At 36.1% G+C, this 22187-nt stretch overlaps 1 protein-coding gene across 1 annotated transcript in view; it reads left to right on the top strand.

The window, feature by feature from the left end:
- The window catches only part of Stacl (SH3 and cysteine-rich domain-containing protein), a 427746-nt gene extending 405839 nt beyond the window's left edge, over positions 1-21907 (top strand). Inside the window, 2 exon segments of the mRNA XM_073988359.1 lie at positions 18171-18365; positions 18460-21907. Of these exon segments, the coding sequence (XP_073844460.1) occupies positions 18171-18365; positions 18460-21009 (2745 nt within the window). The 3' untranslated portion in view covers positions 21010-21907.
- Positions 21908-22187: the final 280 nt, after the last annotated feature.

The raw sequence follows: 22187 nt of genomic DNA, 5'->3' as shown, positions 1-22187 counted from the left end.
AGGTGCAGATTCGCAGATCATGGTCCTTAAAACGTTTGCGGGGTTCGTCAACTTTAGAGGGGTTTGTTTTTCTTTTCTTTCGTTTTTTCATAGTAGGCTGTTTTTTCTAGGGGAGGGTTACTAACCCGACGCCCAAACCCAAGTTTTTAACGTTCTTATGGGTGAACGCGCGGCACATGTTAGCTCACTACCTTTAACGGGTGTTAAAGGCAGTTCCCCAGGTGACACCACGGGGAGGTCAGTGTCCACTTGGGATGAAAGAGGGACCAAGATAAATCCTGGGCTTTGCCATGTTAAAACCGGTCAGGACCGTTCCTTGGTATCTTCCATCCCCTACGTCACCCATATACTCAATTTAAATATGCCAATACTCCAATACTCAATTTAAATATGCCCATTTTTTGTTTTCCGGTAAAATTTTAGTATAACGGTACTGTAAACAGAAAATTTTTGTATGCCATCTTAAAGACAACTTTTAGCATACAAAATTGTTTTTTGAATTGTAAACTCGTTTCCATTGTTTGAAATATGTCTTGTAGAAGGCACGATATGAAATACAGCCTAAACAACATGAAATAATTATTTTAGAGTTTCAGAATGTTCTGAAGAAATGCTGAGCATATTCTTGGAAAATTTTTGCCAAAGGTTACTTGGTTCAGCTCCCAATAGTTTAGCTGCTACTGACCATAATTCCAGAAACTATGTAAACTTCGATATATTTTAGCGATTTTGATGCACTATATGCAGTTTTTACTAGTTCTTCCGTTTGACACGTACTTTCTTCTACTTTAGGCATATAAGGTTGCCGAAGACCGCGAAGTAAAATTCTTGTTAGTTTCTGAGATAAAGTGGAAGTGATAAGTGGAAAAAAGTGTTGTTTTAGCCACGTTTAGGTAAGACTATAAAATGCAAACCCGATCTAACAACACGAAATACGATTAGGGTTTTTGTAGCCTCAGTATATACTTTCAGAAAATACCCATTAGAAGTTGTTTGCATTTTCAGTGTTGCACAGTGTAATAAAGATATAAATAAATAAAAGGAAATATAAAAATAAATTCATAACTTTGTTTTCTAAAAAAAAAAATATAATTTAAAAAAATGTACTGAGGGGGTGCTTTAGTTTTGACACCCCCTCATATAAATGTTATTATGTGTAAAGTATTGACAATATCGGTTACTGCCTTCGCCCACCTAACCCAATGATTACACATGCAAGTAACTTACAGACAGTTGTGTATACATATTATAGTCGAAACTTCAATTTTTTCGAACTGACACTTGCATGTGTAGACGTTCGGAAAAAATTGAAATTACTTTCAAAGCACTTACATTGATTACTGACAAGAAAATTTTGTCGGCAGTGAGGTTGTTAGTTGGTGTGGCAATGAATATGTGTGAGTGTATTTGTGTTTTTCGAACTGCCACTTGCATGTGTAAACGGGGGGTAAGTATCGTGCACACAATTTTAGCGAAACTTAGGTGGGGAGGTACTGGAAGGAGTAGACCGATATAACCCATCTTCGAACTTACAGTCTGTTTTTGTAAAACTCGTTGCTTGTCACACAAATCGTTCGTATTAAATGTGCACCTTCAAGATTTGATTCTTGTAAAATTTTAAAAAGCATTCGTCTATTTCCGAAAGTTTTTATATTTCATTGTTTCCATAGTATTTATTTTGTGAATTTCACATCTGCTATTTGAACCTAATATATGTTGCTCCATGGCAACCCTGATAAACTGATGCAACAAAACAAAAATCAGAAAAAATGTAAGTAAAGAATCGGATGTACGTAGGCGCGTGTGCTTCTTTGGAAATAAATAAAATTATTTATTTTGTGCATTTATTACTCAAATTATTTAATTTTCATTCAAAACGATTAGTTTGACGTATTCGGTCGTTTCTTCTCGTTATGAAAACCAAAAAATGAAAATAAAAAGCTTCCATTTAATTTGCACACGAATCCAAACGTCAATAGGTATAAAAGTCAAATTGTGTCTTCGTTCATGAAACTTACGAATGAATTGGCAAAAACTATATGCAAAGAAATGTTCATAAGTTCTTTAATACACTATTTCCCTCCTATATGCACCCCGCATATAAGCATTCCCCGCTTAATAGCACTGACATTTGTGCAAATGTTATTTTTATTTCAAATTTACATTGACATTATTTCGATATATTCATCTTATAAACACTTGAAATTTGTTCATGATTCTTTAATTTTGGCTTAAAAAAAATAGTTTATATTTTTATAAAATTTTTCATCGGCGTTAAATTGTCATATTGGATATGACGATACGCAAAAAATCGAACTATACATGAAAAGGGCAATTAAGTAGAGAACGGCTCGTCAAGAAATGTCAATATAAAACGCAATATGGGCAGCCAGTCTTCGGAGGTTGAGCGTGCAGTTACCGTCCGGTTTAATTAAATGCGTTCGTCTGGAGCTGTTATTTCAGGCAGTATGCTGTAAAATATGTTATTTTGCAATATGCAGAGAAAGCTGAACTAATTGCAATAAAAATTAACAAGCCATTTACTCCATCTACAGGTTGGATATTGCGGTGGCAATAAAACAAAAATAACTGAATTTTGTATACCCTCCACTAGGGCTATGACCAAAAAAATACCACCACATAGCCGTGTTGAGCATGGAAAACTATTATTAAATACGGTGTAAATTTTTCTCTATCGGGAAAAAAGTTTCCGCACCAAATGCATTGAAGTTCAGTAATGCATTTTTAAATTTTATCCGTTATAACAACATATTTGCTTTTCATTAAATTTTTTATTTTTTGTAATCTAATTTAAAATCATTATCAAACCGTTCTCAAATCGCACCATTTCGGTCCATATTAGGAACTTATGGCACTATTGCAATTTTTGGTTTTTCTTTATAAACTCGTGAATTTTATGTTTATATTTTTTGTACCTATCGGACAAGAGAATATGGTGGCATTTGCAACGAATTCGCGAAAGTTACAAGCTGTTTTTGTTGACTTTGCCTGTGAGAATCGTATTTGTTTTTTACAAAAATACAACACCAGTACCATGTGGGGAATTTTATCCTAATAATGAAAACGCGTTTCTAAGATCGATTTGGTGAAAAAAGTGTCCGCGCCGACTGTGATTACTAAAACCCTTTTGATATTTTTTCTACTTAAAATTTTAAATTTGCTTTGTTTGAATAAATACCCAGCGAAAAGTTTGCCTCCAAAGAGGCAGTTAAATGATATGTACAAGTGATTTGGAAGTGCATCAAATTATGCATTTTCACTCATGATTTTTACAAGGGAGTGACCCCGGAAAGAGGCACTCCATTGCACCGCATTTTAACTGACCCTTTGGCATTGCATTTTAACTGAACCTTTGGCACTGCATTTTAACTGACCCTTTGGCATTGCATTTTAACTGACCCTTTGGGGTAGAATAGGAGGCAGTCCAGAGCACGTGTTTTGAATAACAAAATAAAATGCATTTATTATTTGTGTAAAACAAAAATATTAATAACTTTATTAAATTAACATGAAAATTCTCTATTTAATTCAATAGCAAACATGTTTCCTTCGCTCTTTATGTAATCCAAGCTTAAGTGCTTTTGCTTCTTCTGCTAAATGGGTTTGATATTGTCTTCCCATCACCAGTTAAGATTTCGACATGTACTCCAACAGCACCCCATTGGGAAATTTTCTTCTCGTGAGTTACCGGAAAAATGTTCACAAATTAAATATTATTTAGTTTGTATTAACAAATGTTTCGAAATGTTAACGCGATTATCTCTTTTATTCCGCTGCCTGTAGAGATGTATAAACTGATTTATGTACATGTAGGGATCTCTAACAACTGCTAATAAAATGTAGCGAACGGAGTGCCTTTTTCACGACTCCGTTTGCACTGCATCCGGATGCTGTTAAATTGTGAGGAATTGGAGTGCCTTTTTCACGACTCCGTTGAACTGCCTCCGGATGTTGTTAAAATGTGGCGAATGGATGTGATTCTTTGGATTGCATCCAAATGCGGTTAAAATGTGAGGAATGGAGTACCTTTTTCACGACTCCGTTTGAACTGCATAAAAACATGCGGTGAAAGAACTAGTCTACATTGCACTACTTCCAATTTATTTTGCTGGGTATTTATAGAAAACTAGCGGACCCGGCGAACTTCGTCTCCCTATTAAGGAATAAAATTTCATACAAAAACTCAATTTTCGATTTTTCCAATTTTCCGACTTTTCCAGAGAGATTTTCCAAAATTTTCTTCCGTAAAGACCTTCTCCTCGAAAATACGAATAACTGACAAAAAATTTTACAGAAATCGGCCTAGCCGTTCTCATTTTATGAATTACTATACATTTTTTACACCATTTTTATATATATAGATAAATATAATTCTCAAGGCAAAGTTATTAAAAAGGGTCTGTAACTTTCGCGAATTTGTTGCAAATGACACCATATTCTCTTGTCCGATAGGTACAATAAATATAAACATAAAATTCACGAGTTTATAAAGAAAAACCAAAAATTGCAATAGTGTCAAAAGTTACTAATATGGTCCAAAATGGCGCGATTTGAGAACAAATTGGTCCAGAAAGGTTTGATAATGATTTTAAATTAGATTACACAAAAATAAAAATGTTAATGAAAAGCAAATATGTTGTTATAACAGATAAAATTAAAAAATGCATTACTGAACTTCAATGCATTTGGTGCGGAAACTTTTTTCGCGATAGAGAAAAATTTACACCGTATTTCATAATAGTTTTCCATGCTCTACACGGCTATGTGGTGGTATTTTTGATATTTGCAAAAAAGTGAAAAAAGTTATAACCCTAATGACCACTTATTAAATTCGTATGTTATATGCTGCACAATAATTGGATAGTCTAGTCAAAATAGACATTGAAATAGTAAAAGTTCACACAAAGCAATATTCAGTGGAGTGGTATGGTTTGCCTTTAGAAGCAATGTCGTAAACGTCCCTAATAAATTAAATTTAATGGTCAAATTTTAAGGTTTTTGTTCGATTTCTGAATTTGTCTTTAAAAGGGAGGGTGTAATCATAAAATGACTAGAGTAAATGTTGTAGATGGAAAAAAATCTCTCTCTTTATGATGGTTGCCTAGAATGAACCATTCTTGGTATTGATTTAAAACGCAGGCAGTCTATTCAGTATAGGGTTCTTCTCTTGGAATATATCCAACAGAAGCGGGGATATCAGCCTTCGAAATGAAATTCCGCAAATTGAAAATTTTAACATCTGAGCGTCTTTTTTCTATATATGTAGTATTTGACCACTTATGTTAACAGAATTGGGACCAATTGAAAGCCCAAAATGTCTTCTTCATTATTGAACACATTTGTTAAAGTGCGCCCGACCAAAGCTGGGATATCCGTTATTACAAGTCAATTAAAAAATGGAAAAACTGGATGTATTACCGACTATTGTTATGTATCCGTTGTTTGGCCACGTAATTAAACCTACTTTGCATCATTTTAAAGGCGGTCTTCTCTTCTTCCATTTACTTTAGAATACCCCTGCTAGAAACGGTGATATTAGGATAAGAATAAAACGTTGGCTTTTACTCCACATACGTTTTTTGCTTATTCGTAGCCTACGAACATCTATTGGCTTCTTCCTCTCTGGGACCCCATTATCCTTCAACATTTCGTGACGAACCGTTCCAATTTGCGATCTGTAGATGGACAGACAAATGACAGACATAAAATAATGATTTCCTGTAGCAAGAATGAATGAACGTTTGCCTATTAACAACTAAAATAAAGTGTATTATATTTAAGTATTAAAAAAGGTCACGCACAAAACACTTTGCAACTTTTTTTAAATAATTCTATGACACGAAAAAAGTTCTCAAAAAATATTTCCTGTTGAACTAATGATTGACCTTTTGCCTATTATTGACAATAGTCGGGTACGTTCTGAGACACAATTCACGCCTCAAGTATTTTGTTCACCCAATTTACGCTTATTTTTCGAGTATTTTATGAACGGACTAGGGTGTACCCTTCTTTTTAAATACCCTAATGAATCTTAGACCTGAAAATTCGGAAAAATGGGTGTAAATGGGGTGAACAAAATGCTTGAAGTGTGAAGTGAAAGGTGAAGTGTGTCTCAGAACATACCCGAATAAATTTTATTCCTTTAAAATATTGAAAAAGGTCCCACACAAACCACCTTTAATTGGTATGATATTTGAAATGAAATGATATACATATATGTAGACAGCGGAATCCTACTCAAATGCTTATATGGTTAGGATGGTCGTAGAGAAAATCTGATTAGACAGAAACTCGTTTTATCACCAAATAAAACGAATTAGGCCCAGTAATTTTTGCATATTTTGCATATCGTGCATATTTTGACATATTTGTATAAAATGAGCACATGCAAAACCATATGCAAAAATATATACAAGGATTTGGTCAAAATATCCAACCGAAATGGCTGAAATTTGGTATTATGCCTTCGTTAGAGGTATGAAACTTTACACCTGAAATTTGTCCGCATAGGTCCACATCTTCATATAGCCCCCATAGAACGGTACCACCCGATTTCCGATATTTTGAAGGTTGTGGCCTCAACATCACACTGAAATGGCTGACATTTTGTATTAAGTCTTCCTTGGGAGTATAAAACTTTCCACGTCTTCATATAGCCCCCATAGAACGGTACCTCCGGATTTCTGGTATTTTGAATATTGCGGCCTCAATATCCCTCCGAAATGACTGAAATTTGGTATTTAGTCTTCCTTGGGGGTATAAAACTTTCCACCTGAATTTTGTCGGTATACGTCCCCGTCTTCAAATAGCATCCATAGAAGGATACCTCCCGATTTTCGGTATTTTGAAGGTTGTGGCTGGGTTATATATTTCTCCTTTTTATTGACTTCACTGAAGAGAATTTTAAACAGAAAAATTGTACACACAAACATGTTTGTACCTATTATTGAAATATTTGTTGCATAACAAAATATGTAAAATGCATAAATTTTGCATATGCACATATTTTTGCATATGCAAAATTTATGCATTTTGCATATGTCATATGTTTCGATTGCAATTTAATCAGAAGCCAAAAATATGCCCAATCCCAAAATTTGACATGAATCGGACCAACAATAGGGGTTGCATAAAATTTCGCTGTCTATATATGGTAATATTCAAAAAAGTTTTACAATCGTTGAAGTTGAGGTTCACCATTTAATAAGTCGCGAACTGTTAAAATATTTTATAAAATATGGATACATATATATTAATTGAAGTGTTTTAGCCAAGATCTCATAATATGGACCATAACAAATAATTTTCGTGGAAGCTGCGTTGGTGGTAATATAAAAAAATGGGAAAAATGTGTTGAAGTAAACAAGTTTTTTTGTGTTCTTTCTTGATTTCTGGCCAAACCACGCAAAATTCAAAACTGTGCTTAACGAAAGAACTAAATAATACCCCTTGGGAAACATGGTTCTAGTGCATGACTTTTCGATATATACACTACATCCCACTAAAATTGATGCTGACATTTTGAAGTTTTGATTTCAGTGTCTTTCGAATTTTTCTTATAATTATATGGTGCAACTGGATAATATTTTCAAACTAGTTACAGGATTGTAGAACTCGCGATTCTACGTCGTTCGATGTATATCTCATGAGTGTGCTCCGTACAGCTTCCTAGTAATAGGAGTCCAAAGGCCAAAATTTGGTGCGTAAATTTTCTGAAAAAAAACTATTTTTTGGATTTAAAATTTACAACTGTCGTACAGGTACCTCTGAACCCCGCGTGATTTTAGTTTTTTTACGTGCCGGATCTAATAAGACCTTTCGCGTTCGAATCCATCCACTAAAACGCCGGATATAGATACCTTGAAAGTAGGAAATTCTGCAAAAATATATTTTGACAATTCCGCGAATTGAACCGCGATTTTCTTTGATTATTTTTACATAAATGTAATCCTTTATACGCGATTACAATATTTGCCAAAAAGAGGTGTCACAAAATACAAAGATTCGGGAGTAATATCCCTATTTATCCCAAAATAGGATGTGGTGGCACATCCGCAGTTCTTGAAGAATCTGTCTAAAATCACTTATATTGACGTATTTTTAATAGGCGGCCATTGAAATCGGATGCACCTTATAATCATATGCACATCGCGCAATTTTTGCTCACTTGAATGTTTTTTGAATAGTAAGATGCAACTGATGGCACACTTTGGCCGCTGAATAAAACATGGGAAAATCCATGCATATTGATAGACATGGACTCCCTGTATCCGAAAAGCACATGCACCTCAACTGATTTAAACGGATACGCGAATTACACGCTTTTTAACTTTTGTGTTTTTTCTTTGATTGTGATTTCAATATTACTCTGTACTTCTTAACTCTATTGCTTATCATTCTAAGCAAATATACTTTCACGGTGACAAACTATTTTCCTCGAAGAAGTTTTAGCCAAATACTTAAGGTTTTGTATGGAAATTTAGCGAAATAGTAGAATAACTCCTAAAAATGTTTCTTAAATTTTTCGTATTAAACCAAAAAATATATTTTTGAAACAATATTCCCACAATAAGTTTTTGTCTTTTGTTGTTGCTTTAATATGCATCTTATGAACCCAATCTTTATAATTTTGGTCTCACATATTTCTATGCGTTGTCTAGATGCTGTAGAAATTTTAAATTTATTTTTTTGAGATTTATATGAACTCTGAGTTAGAATAAATTAAATTTACTCTAAGATTTTTTCATTATTTGTTGATTTTCCGCGAAAATAAAAACAAATTTAGAAATATTTTAACATCAGCGGATAGATATAACATTCTGTAAACAATTTATACATATATTTTCTTATTAAAACCCAAAGGGAATTTTTAAATATTTTTTCTTTATAGGGAAATAAAACCCCCTATAACTTTTGGGTGCAGCATCCAATTTTGTGAACGCGAACATATTTGAAACCACAATTTTTTTTCTTAACCTAAGTCCCAAAAATAGCGGATGTGCTCGCAAAAAAATTTTAATTTTTTTGTCAATGGTATTGAAAAGGAAATTTGAAATTTACCATATGTATGTACATGATATCACTTCACTTATATGTATTTTAATTCTGAAATCATTGTTCTTATTACACTTTGTTTTAAATTGTTATTTTTCCACTTCACACTATCCTTCGGAATGAAGTGAACCATACACTACCCGTCACTTGAATAGGACCCCTACCAATTTTTTTTCCAACCTTAATTTTTTCCGGAATTATGCAAAATATGAAGTGTTGAAAATTTTTTAATATTTAGTTTTAAGTGTTTGGAGTAAACTTAGTCATTCATTTGTATTCATATATGATTTATATAAGAAATATACGACGAAAGCAAAATAGGACCCCCCTTAAAAACTTGGGTATACATAAAGATTGTAGTAGAATATCGATGCACATTCACTCTATATTAAAAACGAAATAATTTCAGTAATATTCAGTAAAACTATATCCCTCCAGATTAAGGATACACCCCTATATCCTGCTTTGGCAAGGAATCGCACAATTTCCTTTCATAATCACGTGTAATGCTTAACAATGCTTGCACTATTCCTTCAGTACGTTTATTTTTGGAAACGTACTGTCTGTTAGAGTCGTAGATTTTATACAGAAGTCATTCCTATACATTTTAGAGAATATTTACCACTACAAAATATGGCGGTCCCTTCAGGATATCCGAATTTCTTCTGAGAAATGCTAGTATTCGCTGCTCGAATTGTTTAAAATGGACCAATATCGTGATAAAATTACCACTCCGGACATCCGAAAATGCTTTCCACTACTGGAAAAGACTTTTTTAGAATTCCTTTGTAAGATATCGCACGCATTTAAGGTGAAAGGAATTGATGCCAATGACATTTATTTTGAGATGGCATAGACTAATGAATACATAGACGTCGGATCTCTCTCACCGACTATGTTCGAATTGAGTGTGCTAAATAAGAAACTCAATATAAAATGCCAAAAAATACAACTTAACAAATATTTTGTTCTGAGAAAAGGCTCCTCAGATAAAAATATCCAAGAAAATATTGCCATTTTCCCCAAAAATCGTCTTCGAACTGTTTTGAGTTTTCGGGTTGGAGTGACTTGACCGTGGAAAAATTGAGTGATCCGTCGTCTGTATATTTATTAGTCTATGGAGATGGTAAAAAACAACAACAGTGCTGAAGAATATTAGCATAGACCAGCTATGAACAAAGCAGTACTCTAGCGTCGATTCATGGCACAAATACTACAGTCACACATATTATTTTGTGCATCATTGGCATAGACAAATAAAAGAATAGACAAAGAAATCCTCTCACCTAAATTCTCTCACTGAGTGTGAATTGAGTCAGTTAGATATGCACTTAATTTTTAAAATGACAATAACAATACAATTTTAAGCTATTTATGCTGGTAAAAGACAACATTTGGGTAGTCTTTGACCAGATCTACATCCTCATATAAACAAATTCAACAAAATCTTGCAATTTACCCCAAAACAAAATGCAATTGAGTAAAATGTCTGTGTAGTTTTCGTTGGGGTGGCCCATACAAAAAACAAACACACTACAATTTTTCTGTCTATTCTTTTATTTGTCTACGATATTACCATTGTGATTTCAACATAGGTATGAAATGATTTCATTTTTGTATGCCAAATAGTGGATGGTAATTGGCAAACAACAATAATAACTGTTTACAAAGCAAAATTATTTCTTTCTTCTTTGCGTCGCAAGTTCATCAGTGTATGCTCTTTTGTCTCTTCTACAATTTATTAAAGTTAATATTCTCAAACATTTTCCTATCATGAGTTTTCAGAGCGGTTCCATGATAATAAAATCGCTAATCGGATCCATAGCATAGTTATTACAATATACATATGTATGTATGTACATATTAGCACAATAAACATGTTATTGAATATACAGTTAGTCAACTAAATTATTGCAAACGATGAATTTTTAACAATTAAGATTTTCAATTATACCCTAGACCAGGGTCGAGCTTCTTTGCTTAGACCGTATAGTGAGGGCGCCCACTGAGTTGTTTTTGCATTTGCTTCTCTCTCACGTACAGTGTAAATGAATGAAAACAAACAAAAACATAATGTGGTTGTTGCTTTTTTCACTCATACGTTCATACATATCTTCGCTTTGGCTGTATTTCTGTGGTCGTCGCTGCCCTAGACAGACGGCAGAGTCAATTTGCATTAAAAATTCCTTAATTTGAATTAATTGTTCACCCTGACAGACGATAGTTTCTGCATTTATGAAACAGCTGTTTGTGTTGTTTGTTTGTACCCAGCAGACCATTTCATAAAGTTTTACAAAAGTTCGCCAAAATATCCCAAACAAATATATTTTCTACCATTGATTTATTCGCAATATTTATACCCTCAGCCTTTAGGCTATGAAGGGTATATACACTTTCATACGGGCAAAATGTGCCTCATCGAAATAATGGTTTTAGACCCCAAGTATGTTTGGACGAAATGTGTTTCAGACAATTTGGAGTCGATTTAGCAATGCCCGTCCGTTTGTCTGTCTGTCTGTCTGGCTGGCTGGAGCGCACGATAACTCTCGAAGGGATGAACCGATTCGGTTCAAATTTTGGCCTTCGTAATATTTTGCCCAAACTTAGTTTAAGTTCGAAGATGGGCTATATCGGTCCACTCCTTCCGGTACCTCCCACACAAAAGTTCGAAAATGTTAAGAAAATTTGTGCGCACGATAACTTTTAAAGGGAGTAACCGATTTGGTCCATACTTTGCACATTGTGAAACTTGTACCAGACTTAGATAAGGTTTCAATATGGACTCAATCGGTCCACTCCTTCGGGTACCTCCCACACAAAATTTCGTAAAAGTTCAGTTTAGGGCCATCTCTCGAATCAGTTTGATTTTTGTTTTAGCAACTTGTATTCACGACCCCCCATACGGCGGTACAAGTTTCATCGGGGGCAAGTCCATACTTCCTGAGAAAATAGCATGAAAGATGCAAAAAGCCCCTATAACACCGTGTGTAGTGGATGGAGCGCAAGATAACTCTCGAACGGATCTGCCGATTCGGTCCAAAATTTGTCCTTAGTAATATTTTGTCCAAATATAGTTTAAATTCGAAGATAAGCCATATCGGTCCATTCCTTCAGGTACCTCCCCCACAAAAGTTCAAAAATGTTCCGAAAAATTGTGTGCACGATAAATCTTGAAGGGAGTGACCGATGTAATCCATACTATGCACATCCTAATATATCTAACAGATAAAGATCAGATTCGAATATGTATAGAGTGTTTTTTTAAGCCCGATAGAATTTGAAATTGTAAAAAATAACACAAAAAATTAAATTGTAATCACAATTTTTTTTTATTCGAAAGATCAATACGTGACATTAACATTTGAAAATGATTTCGGGCATATGGGCACCGCGGCTGTTCTTGACGAAGTGCATTCTGGACGTCCAATTTTTGGCCACTTTTTCGAGCACTGCTGGCCGTATGTCACGAATAACACGAACAATGCTGGCCTCCAAGGCATCAATTGTTGCTGGTTTATCAGCATAAACCAGTGATGTCAAATCGTCAGAGGTGTCAAATCGCACGACCTTGGAGGCCAATTGACAGGTCCACTTCTCGAAATCAACTTATCGCCAAATTTTGATTTCAATAAGTCGATGGTTGCGTTCGCCGTATGGCACGTAGCGCCATCCTGTTGAAACCACATCTCCTCCGGATCAATGTCATCCATATTTTCAAACAAAAAATCATTGATCATGGTGCGGTAACGATCTCCATTGACCGTAACGCGAGCTCCGGCCTCATTTTTGAAGAAATAAGGTCCGACGATGCCACCAGCGTGAAAACCGCTCCATACGGTGCATTTTTCTGGATGTAATGGAGTCTGTAGGGTCTCTTGTGGATTGTTCTCTCTCCATATGTGGCAATTTTGCTTATTAACAAACCCGTTAAGCCAAAAATGCGCCTCATCGCTGAACGCCATACATATGACGAAGTCGTCTATAAGTTGCGCGAATCGACGACTGATTTTCAAAGTAAATTTGGATAATTTCGTGAGTCTAAAGCGTGAGTCTATTCAAGATGATTTGTCAGAGTATACTGAAAAAAATAAAAAAAAAGTTTCATCAAAATTTAATTTTTTGTGTTACTTTTTACAATTTAAAGTTCTATCTAGTTTAAAAAAACGTCCTTTACTATATTTGTCTACTCCTTCTGGTACCTCTCGTACACAATTTCGGATAAGTTCACTTTACGATCTGCTCTCGAATCACTTTGATTTTTGTTGAAGCGATTTGCATTCGCTACTACCATTACGACGGTAAAAGTTTTTTCAGGGGCAAGTCCATATTTTTAGGAAAACAGCCCGAAAGGTGTAAAAAATTCCTATGTCACCATATGTGGCGGTCGGAGAGCACGATACCTCTCGAACTGTTCAACCGATTTAGTCCAACATTTGGTCTTCGTCATATTATATCCAAACTTAGTTCCATGGGGCAATACCGGTCCACAACTTCCGGTACTTCCCCCAATATTTAAAAAAAGGTCACTAAAATGCTATGGCGATATCACTTGAATGGGGCAACCAATTTGGTACAAACTTTGGATCTCCTAATATTTTGTCAAAATTTAGTTTAACTTCTAAAATGGCCGATATCGGTCCTCCCTAAGGGTAACTTCCCCACAAACGTCCAACATTTGTGTCTTAGTGCAGTTAATTCCTAATCCACATTTTTGTCGGCAAGTTCAAATGTCCAAAAAGGGCCACAACATTCTGAAGAGACCTTAAATTCATTTGCTCTGTCCGTAGGTGAGAGTTTCACTTCACATTGGCTGAGGGTATATATCACCAATATTTTTGAAAATTTAACATAGCTGAAGCCAAGGTTTACCCTTTTAGAACACGCGACTCGTGATTGTATATTATACAAATTAAATACTTTTGGATAAAATGAAATGTTTTTGGACGTGGCAAAAAATATTGGCCTTAAAAGATAATTTGCGAGGAAGCTGTGGCTATATTTATGTTAAAAAATTGGTGAAAATGGGTTGAAGCCACCATGTCTTTTTTTCTTATCTCTCTATTTGTGAGTAAACCACACTTCTCTCGAGTTTCTTGTCAAAGTAAATAAGGATCATCTCTCTAATGTATTACTTTTCAAAATTTCGTCTGCTTCTACCATTAAATGATGCTGACATTTTGAAGCCAGATTTACAGTGTTTTTTGAAATTTTCTTCTAATTTCATTCCGCAAACAGGTTTTTATAAAAACCATATATGGGATTGTAGTACTTGCGATTCTGAGTTATTTGATCAGAATATTGTGAATGCAGTCTGCACAGCTTCATAGAAATCTGCATCCAAATGCGAAAATTTTGTGCGAACATTTTTCTAAAAATCATATTTTTTCGGGCCTAATTTTAACAATTGTTATTCGATTTCTTCGTACTTGATTGCACATTTTAGTTTTTTACGTTCCGGATCCAATAAATCATTCCCCGTGAAAATCCATCTACTAAAACGCGAGTTACAAGAAATTCCAAAGTAGAAAAATCGCCTAAAATTGTTTTTGGAAATATCGCGTATTTTATCGCGTTTTCTGCGGTTCGTTTCCACTGCAATGAAACAACTGGTGCAGCATCTTCGTTTTAGCGGAAACAGAGATTTGAAAACTTCACTTATAAGGGAGCTACATTCATTTTATCTCAAAAAATAGTATGTGATGCTACATCCACGGTTCTTGATTGATCGCCTTGAAATAGATATATATCGATATAGATTTTCATGGTGAACACTGAAATCGGATGCGGACAAAAATTGTATGCACTTTGCGCAAATTAGAGATATTTTCTAGATTTTTTAATGCTAGGATGCAGCCGATGCTACATCTTAGCCTCCAATGTACATTTCGAAAAATATATATAAATCAAAAGATATGGTCTTGTTGTACATGAAAATCACATGCGGACAAAATGATTTTAATAATTACGCGATTTACACGTATTTTAAAATGCATATAAAATAAAATGCGTTATTTGACCTCTGTTTCCATTTCAAAAGCTTTGAGATATATCCTCATCAACCCAATTACCTTCCCTAATGGAAAAGCTTTAATATGAATGTCAATAAAGCAAAATCCGTCTATTTTATTGGGAGATTTAAGCAAAACGAAGGAAATATTCCTATAGATTTTTCCAATATTTTCTACTACATAATGCATGTGAAAAAATATTTTGTCAAATAAAAAATTCTTTTTTGACCAAAATATGTGCTTATTTTGGCTGTAACATCAAAACTATAACACTAATCTGTACGATTGTAGTCTCATTTGATTCCCCGTGAAGTTTAGATCCACAAAAAATTTTTATGTAATTATATGATCACTAAATTGGCCTTAATTTTGAAAAAAGTTGACATATATTCAATAATTTATCAATTTTATGTACATTCCGCGAATTCTGTGTAACATTTTGCAGGTATTATGCAATCTACTCGCTGACGTCACTTCGAGAGAACTTTTTTGTAACAATGGTGCTAATTAAAATAATTAGCGTTTCTATAATATTTTATTTCTTAAAGAGCGAAATAAAAGCGCCATAACTTTTGTCCGCAACAACCAAAAATTGGCTCGCGACCAGATTCGTACTGGCAATTTTTTTCTTAACCTACATATCAAAAATCGTTGATGTAGCGCGAAAAAAAATTATCCTTTTTTTCTGAAATGGAATATGAAATAATTGACAATATTCCTGATATCTGTCGGCAAAGCCGACTGACACTTTTTTACTTGTTTTTGAGTCATTTTAACATTATAAAAACATTGAGGAAGATAATATTTTCGATAGAATTGGTTTGGTGGGTATGAAATGTTTGTGAAAATAAAAATTTTAAAAACAGATTTAAGAGAAGGCGCTAAGAACGATTAGCTGTTATACTATTCGAGAAAGACCAGTACTTATTTGGAAGAAACGCAAAAATTGCTGATTTGTTTTGTTTTTTTATTTTCATAAAAATGGAAATTTGACAAAAGGCAAATTTGACAGAAGACAATTGGCAACTGAAATTCAGTATAATAGCCAGTTTCTGTATGTCGAAAGAAGAATGTGTGCGAAAGAAACACATCCAAACTCTTGTGTGTTTTTCAAATTTGTTTTTTGTTTTGAAGCAAAAGCAAAGGTAAAACTATTTCGAAAACTAAAGTTCGGGCGTGTTTCATTCGCACACATTCTTCTTTCGACATACAGAAACTGGCTGTAAATTCAGTTTGATTTTGTGTTTTAAAAATGGGGATATTGTTGAAATTAATTTGAATTAAGGCTGTTAAAGCAAATTAAGACTGCCGTATGTCTAGGCTATTAGGAATTACAACAATGTTGGATAATGTTTGGTTTTTGGTGCATATATAATGATTTACCTAGTTATGACAACATCAAGGCAATAAATGCAGAAATCGGTCGAAAATAACTAAATTAACAGGCAAAACGAATAGGCACTTGGTTTTTTGGTGTCAACTAAATAAATGTAAAATGAGTGAATGTGCAATAAAATCGTGTAATTTCCCTCGATTTTTTTGCAAGTAAGGATTTTTATGATTTTTACGGTGTATGTTGATGTAATCTCTTGAAGCATCATAACTTATTGTCACTAGTTGATTGCAGTGAGGGAAACAGCGACGAAGTATTCGGAAAACGACAGTGGGCGGCAAATACGCTTCGGAAGATATGATACATTTGATATATTCCAATTATGCAAAATGCTAAACCCGCCCTAGAAATCGCTGAAATCACCTATTAAAAGCAGTGAAACCACGAATTGAAAGAAGAATAATTAAAGAAATCAACAAAACAGTGTGTCACATGAAAAATACAGAAAAGTGCTACATGACAACTAGTAGTCATCACGACTGGCTAGGAAAAAGTCATTGCTCTTCCAGCAAAATATAGAGAACCGATTCCGATATGCTACAGGGAACATTTCACGCCCACTGGAGTACTGGAATGAAGTTATCTTTTCTGATGAGACAAAAATTATGTTATACTATCTCGATGGACCCCAAAAAAGAATGGCGAAAACCTCTCACAGCCTTGGAAAACGAAAATTTCATATGTACCGTAAAATTCGAAAATCTGTTATGGTATGGGGTTGTATATCAAGTAGAAACGTTGGTAATATCCAAGTTTTGGTAGAAACAATGACAAAGGAGTTTTATTTTATTTAACCAACAGCGTCAAAAAATTGGGTTTGATTTAAGTAGGACTTGGTTGTTATATAATAGCACCAAATGTTAATAATGTTATTTATTTATGCCAATAAAACGTTGCTTTATTTTAAATTTTGTAAAAATTTTGGTTTTGCCATAACTTAGTTGACTAACTGTACAATGTGTAATAAAATTACTTAAAAATATTCCAAAAAATATAAATTTAGCACCTGAAAATCGATATAAACTTTTAGTCATAATTGCGCACACAGCAGACTTCCGTAAAACGTCTACAGAGTTTTGAGATCTATAGACGCTTGGCTTCAACTAGGTACTAGTGGCGGTTCTTGCAGGTGCTTGGAAAGTAACTAAAACTTTAAGGAAATCCATACATTTATATAATATAGGATAACCCTTGCAAATAAGAGGAATTTTTATATGTTGGAAAACGAAACGAAGGCAATTTACTTAATCATTCAACCTTAGTTAAGGCGTGAATAATAGTTCTTTGTTTCAGAAATTCGCTTACATTTGTTGTCAAAAATTATTCAGGTTTGTAATGTTTTTCTCCTTAAGAACCGCGAAAAATGGCAAAAACAAGAAGTTTAGTTTCGAAAAATGTTGGAATGTTTAGAAGTGATTTGCAGTTTTAAATTCTTAAAATGAAGACATGATTTTTAGAATTTTGTCGTTGGGTGCATACACTGTGTAACGGCTGCAGTGCATTGGTTAGGAGGTGAGGGGTTATGAGCTATTACAAAACATTCAATATAATTTATTGAGATACGGTTATCGGCTGATTGTTTGTCAGCATAGAATCACTTTTTGTTATCAATGTGTGTGTGTATGATTTTTTCCACAGTTCTATTTTTAAAAGTGCCCAAAAGAGTTAAAATTGATTTGTATTTTTCATTTTAGGTTACTGTCATCGACACTTCAGATCCAGACTGGTGGAAGGGCAAGGTGTTGGGGCGTGTTGGCTATTTTCCATCCAAATATTGTGTACGCTTGAATGCAAACGAAAAACCTCTGCAAGTAACACACAACCTACAAGTTTCGGATGGAGAACGTGGCGAAAATATGGCACTTTTGAGGGATCAAATTGTAATACAGGTATGTTCAGAGGTGGACTGAATGTTCATAGAAAGTTTTTAAAACAACTCTTGCTATTTTCATTTCTCTTCTCGTTTGGCATGCCTTCGTCCAGACCGGTGATGAAGTGAACGGAATGGTCATGGTACGTTCTGCTGACAATCGCCAGGGCTACTGCCCAATAAAATATTTGCAAGAAGTGTGACAGCCAGAAGAGCCGACCAGCGAACGCGACAAACAGCCCCAAAAGTCATCGTTGTCATCAAAGGGAGGCGACAAGGGTAGTCGACGGATACGCATCGTTGTCACCGACAGCAATGGTGGGACTCAAACCACCTACAAGAATATCAGGAGCAAGGATAAACCAGAACCCAAAAACACCAATGTTGACTATAATGGCGATTACGATATGACCAAGACTTTAACGTTCTGCCTAGACGGCAATGGGCGCAGTAAGAACGACAAGAATTGGGAGAATTGGGAACGCATTCGTGAACAGAAGTTGGAGCGTATGAAGAATATTTGCTTTGAGAGTTATCGTCAGTCGAAAAGGGATAAAATGCATCTGATCAAACCGAAGCCACGACAACTGGACCCCAATTGGTATACGGACAACATCTATTCGAACCGTTCTGAAGATTTAGATGATGAGTACATACCAGAATGTTTGAAATATGGAAGAATGGGAAAACTGAGAAATATTCGGGAAAATGATGAACTCTTTCTCGAGGATGAGTTGGTGGGGACTGTTTATGAAAATGGTGGGGACACCAGCACTAGTGGCATGAGGGAACGAAGAGGAGAGGGAGAAGGTTCAGCTAGTTATGGGTTGCAACGTTCGATCAGTTGTAAGGAATTCCACTATCCAAAGTCACAAAGTTGTTCGTTTGCCGATCGTAGCTATGATGAGGGAGTGGGTGCTTCGCCCCCGCCACCTGCACCCTCTATTCCACACGCACCTATGACTTCAATACTGAAGAATAAAGCCAATGTGCCAAAATCCTATTCCTTTAGTGCTTCGACGAAAACCACACCCTTCGATGTAATGGACTACGAAGTGCCGCCATCGGTGGGGAAGTCGCGGAAGGAGCGTCATGAGGCTTTTCGCAAATCTATAGGTTACCATTGCAGTAATAGCTTGGATGAGGCCGCTCTATCATCTGCTCAAGATATGCATATGTGCTGTGCTCGCGAGCACTGCACGAATGCCAAGTGCTTGCTCGATGACATCTACTCGGACAGTTACGCCACTGCTCCGCGCAGACCCTGGCGAAGGGTTGCTCCTTCGTCATCGTCGATATCTGGCTTCTATGGTGCTGGTGTCAGTGGTGGTAGCAACAGGAACTTGCACGATTTGGACTGGTGGGAAGATCGAGGTAATCATCGTGTGGCAACGGCTTCACGCTACTCCTTGCTCTCAGGCGCTGGATCGCATCGTGAGCAGCAATTGCCGCCGCCACCTACGGTGATCTGTTGTTGTGCCGCCGATGACTATTGCTGCCACCACCAACAGCAGTACCTTATGGCCAGATCTTTACAGCAGCAACGCCAACCTCCGCCGGTTCCTCGTTCGCGTTATCACTGTCCTAGCCATCATCCTGCGGCCGAAGAAGAAGAGCACTTGCATTGCCGTGCCATGGCCTACGACACGGATTTGGACCATTTTATACGCGATGAAAGAGAACGTCTCTTGATGCAGGATAAGTTCTTGGATGAGGACGAACGTTACTTATCTTCAGGCGCTCCACGCCGCAATTATGCTTCTTCTGCATACAGACGTCCCACGAGAAGCAAGTCTCTGCTAGAAGTGCAACCACCCAGTCGCTACGACGAAGACTCCTGCTCAGACACTACAGAAATGGACCTGCAGGACTTTAATATTGATTTGGAGAAATACTGGGAGGAGTTGGAAAAACCACCCAGTCCCATTGATTTGGACATGCAACGTCGCAACATGCACAGCAACTTGAAGGTGAAAAATGTAAGCGTTGGATGTTACAACAATGGACAACCCATAGATTTACACGATCGCGAACAGGAACGCATGATGATCAAGAAATCCCTGCTTGAAGGTATGCCCTCGCCGCCACAAGTCGAGCATCCCTTAGCTTCCGATTCACTGCCCACGGACGTAAACAGTGCCTCGAACACATTTCATTTTTTTGAACAACCTGGCTCACCCCTCCACCGACCCTTCAACTACGGCCACAAAGTATATCCCGCTGCGGAAACTCTACCAACCTATCAATACAATAATTTCTATCCGGAAGAAGTACAAACTCAACAGCCCACCTCGTCCGGCCACCATCCGTCGGCCAGTGGCCACTCCGCCCTCAACCTGATCAACAACATATTCTCCATTTACAAGCCAAATAAGTACGCGGCACAAAATTCCCACTACAACAACGAGACCAAACCGGAGCCTTGCAAAAAAATGAATGTGCCCAGCACAAGACGACCCCTGGGCGCACCCCATTCCCAATATATGCACTCCATGAAGCGACCATTAATCGTTAGCACTGAGCAGCCCCACTTCAAAATCATACCCGAAAAGACTGGTCTCAAAATATCGCCGTTCTACAACTACAACGAGGACTTCGAAGATAAACCCCAGTCGCGACTGAAGCTTACAAGCACAGCTCGTCCGTTAATGCTTCCGCACTGATGGTGCTGGACATTTCCGTGGTATGGGGGTTGCTAGTATCTACCACAGCAGCTATGGTGGCTGCTGCATCTGTTACGACAGCATCACATTCCTCAGCGACTCCGTGGATCATAGACGTTTCTACTCAATCTTCATTTCATTAGATCGTGGCATTGGCCTATTCAATTCAATCAGTATCATTCTCCTTTCTCACCCGTGTCTTTACATGTTTTCATCGTAACTGTCCCCTTCCGTTTGCAGAGCTGCACTTCTTTCCGCTACCATCCCCTAATCGTAAAATCGTGTAAGACGTGGGAACATATTCCAAATGTGTAAATATTTTTCTAGCAAAGAATTCGAAAGACAACCGCGTGCGCCACACAAAATAACAGAGGAAGAGACGTAGTCTTACCACATTTACAACAACATACCATTGGAAATGCCAACCCATTCATCTTGATATCCATAAATAGTATTTCCTTTTCGCATTGCAAGACGAATTGGACAAACGAAAAGCAAACGAGGCGACAAGGAAATTTGACATTCTTCCAAAGTTAAATCGCCCCATATATGACTGACCACAGGCAAACCGAACCACAAATAACAGAAGCATTTTATCCTTCCCAGTACTAACGATGACTTCTAAAGAAACCAAGCTCTCATACTGACACAATCAAATCAGTGAACAGCAAAGGTCTCTTTAAATGGAACCCATGTTTACCAATGCCCTCAAGCTATTGCCAATCATTTGAGCAGTTACACCAGTTAAAGTGTCAGACAATGTGCCCTAATACTCAGCTAGCTCCCAAGAAAGAAAACAAAAACGATAAAAACAACAAACAAAAAATATAACTTGAAAAAAAAACAATCAACCAAATAGTATTAATGTATTCTCTCCAAATGAAAAAAAAAAAACAAATTATATACATATACACACATAACTAGAGACGTAGATATGTACTAACTATGTAACAACAAATGTACTTTGTACGCAAGTATTATAAGCTTAATCAAATAAAAAGGAACATACATACATACATTATTGACACATTCATTTTAACTTCGTTATTCTAGGAAAAACGAAAAACAACTCATTCGACTTTACAAAGAACAATGACACAAAATTAAATACAACAACAACCACTTCGATTTTATTCCAATTTCCAAAACCCAAACCTCTTGTTATCGATAATGCAACA

This window comes from Musca autumnalis, unplaced genomic scaffold (assembly GCF_047663935.1).
Source record: "Musca autumnalis isolate F117 unplaced genomic scaffold, ASM4766393v1 scaffold_5, whole genome shotgun sequence".
Taxonomy (NCBI): domain Eukaryota; kingdom Metazoa; phylum Arthropoda; class Insecta; order Diptera; family Muscidae; genus Musca; species Musca autumnalis.
Note: the sequence above shows the minus strand (reverse complement) of the source record. Positions and strands in the feature narration are given on the sequence as shown.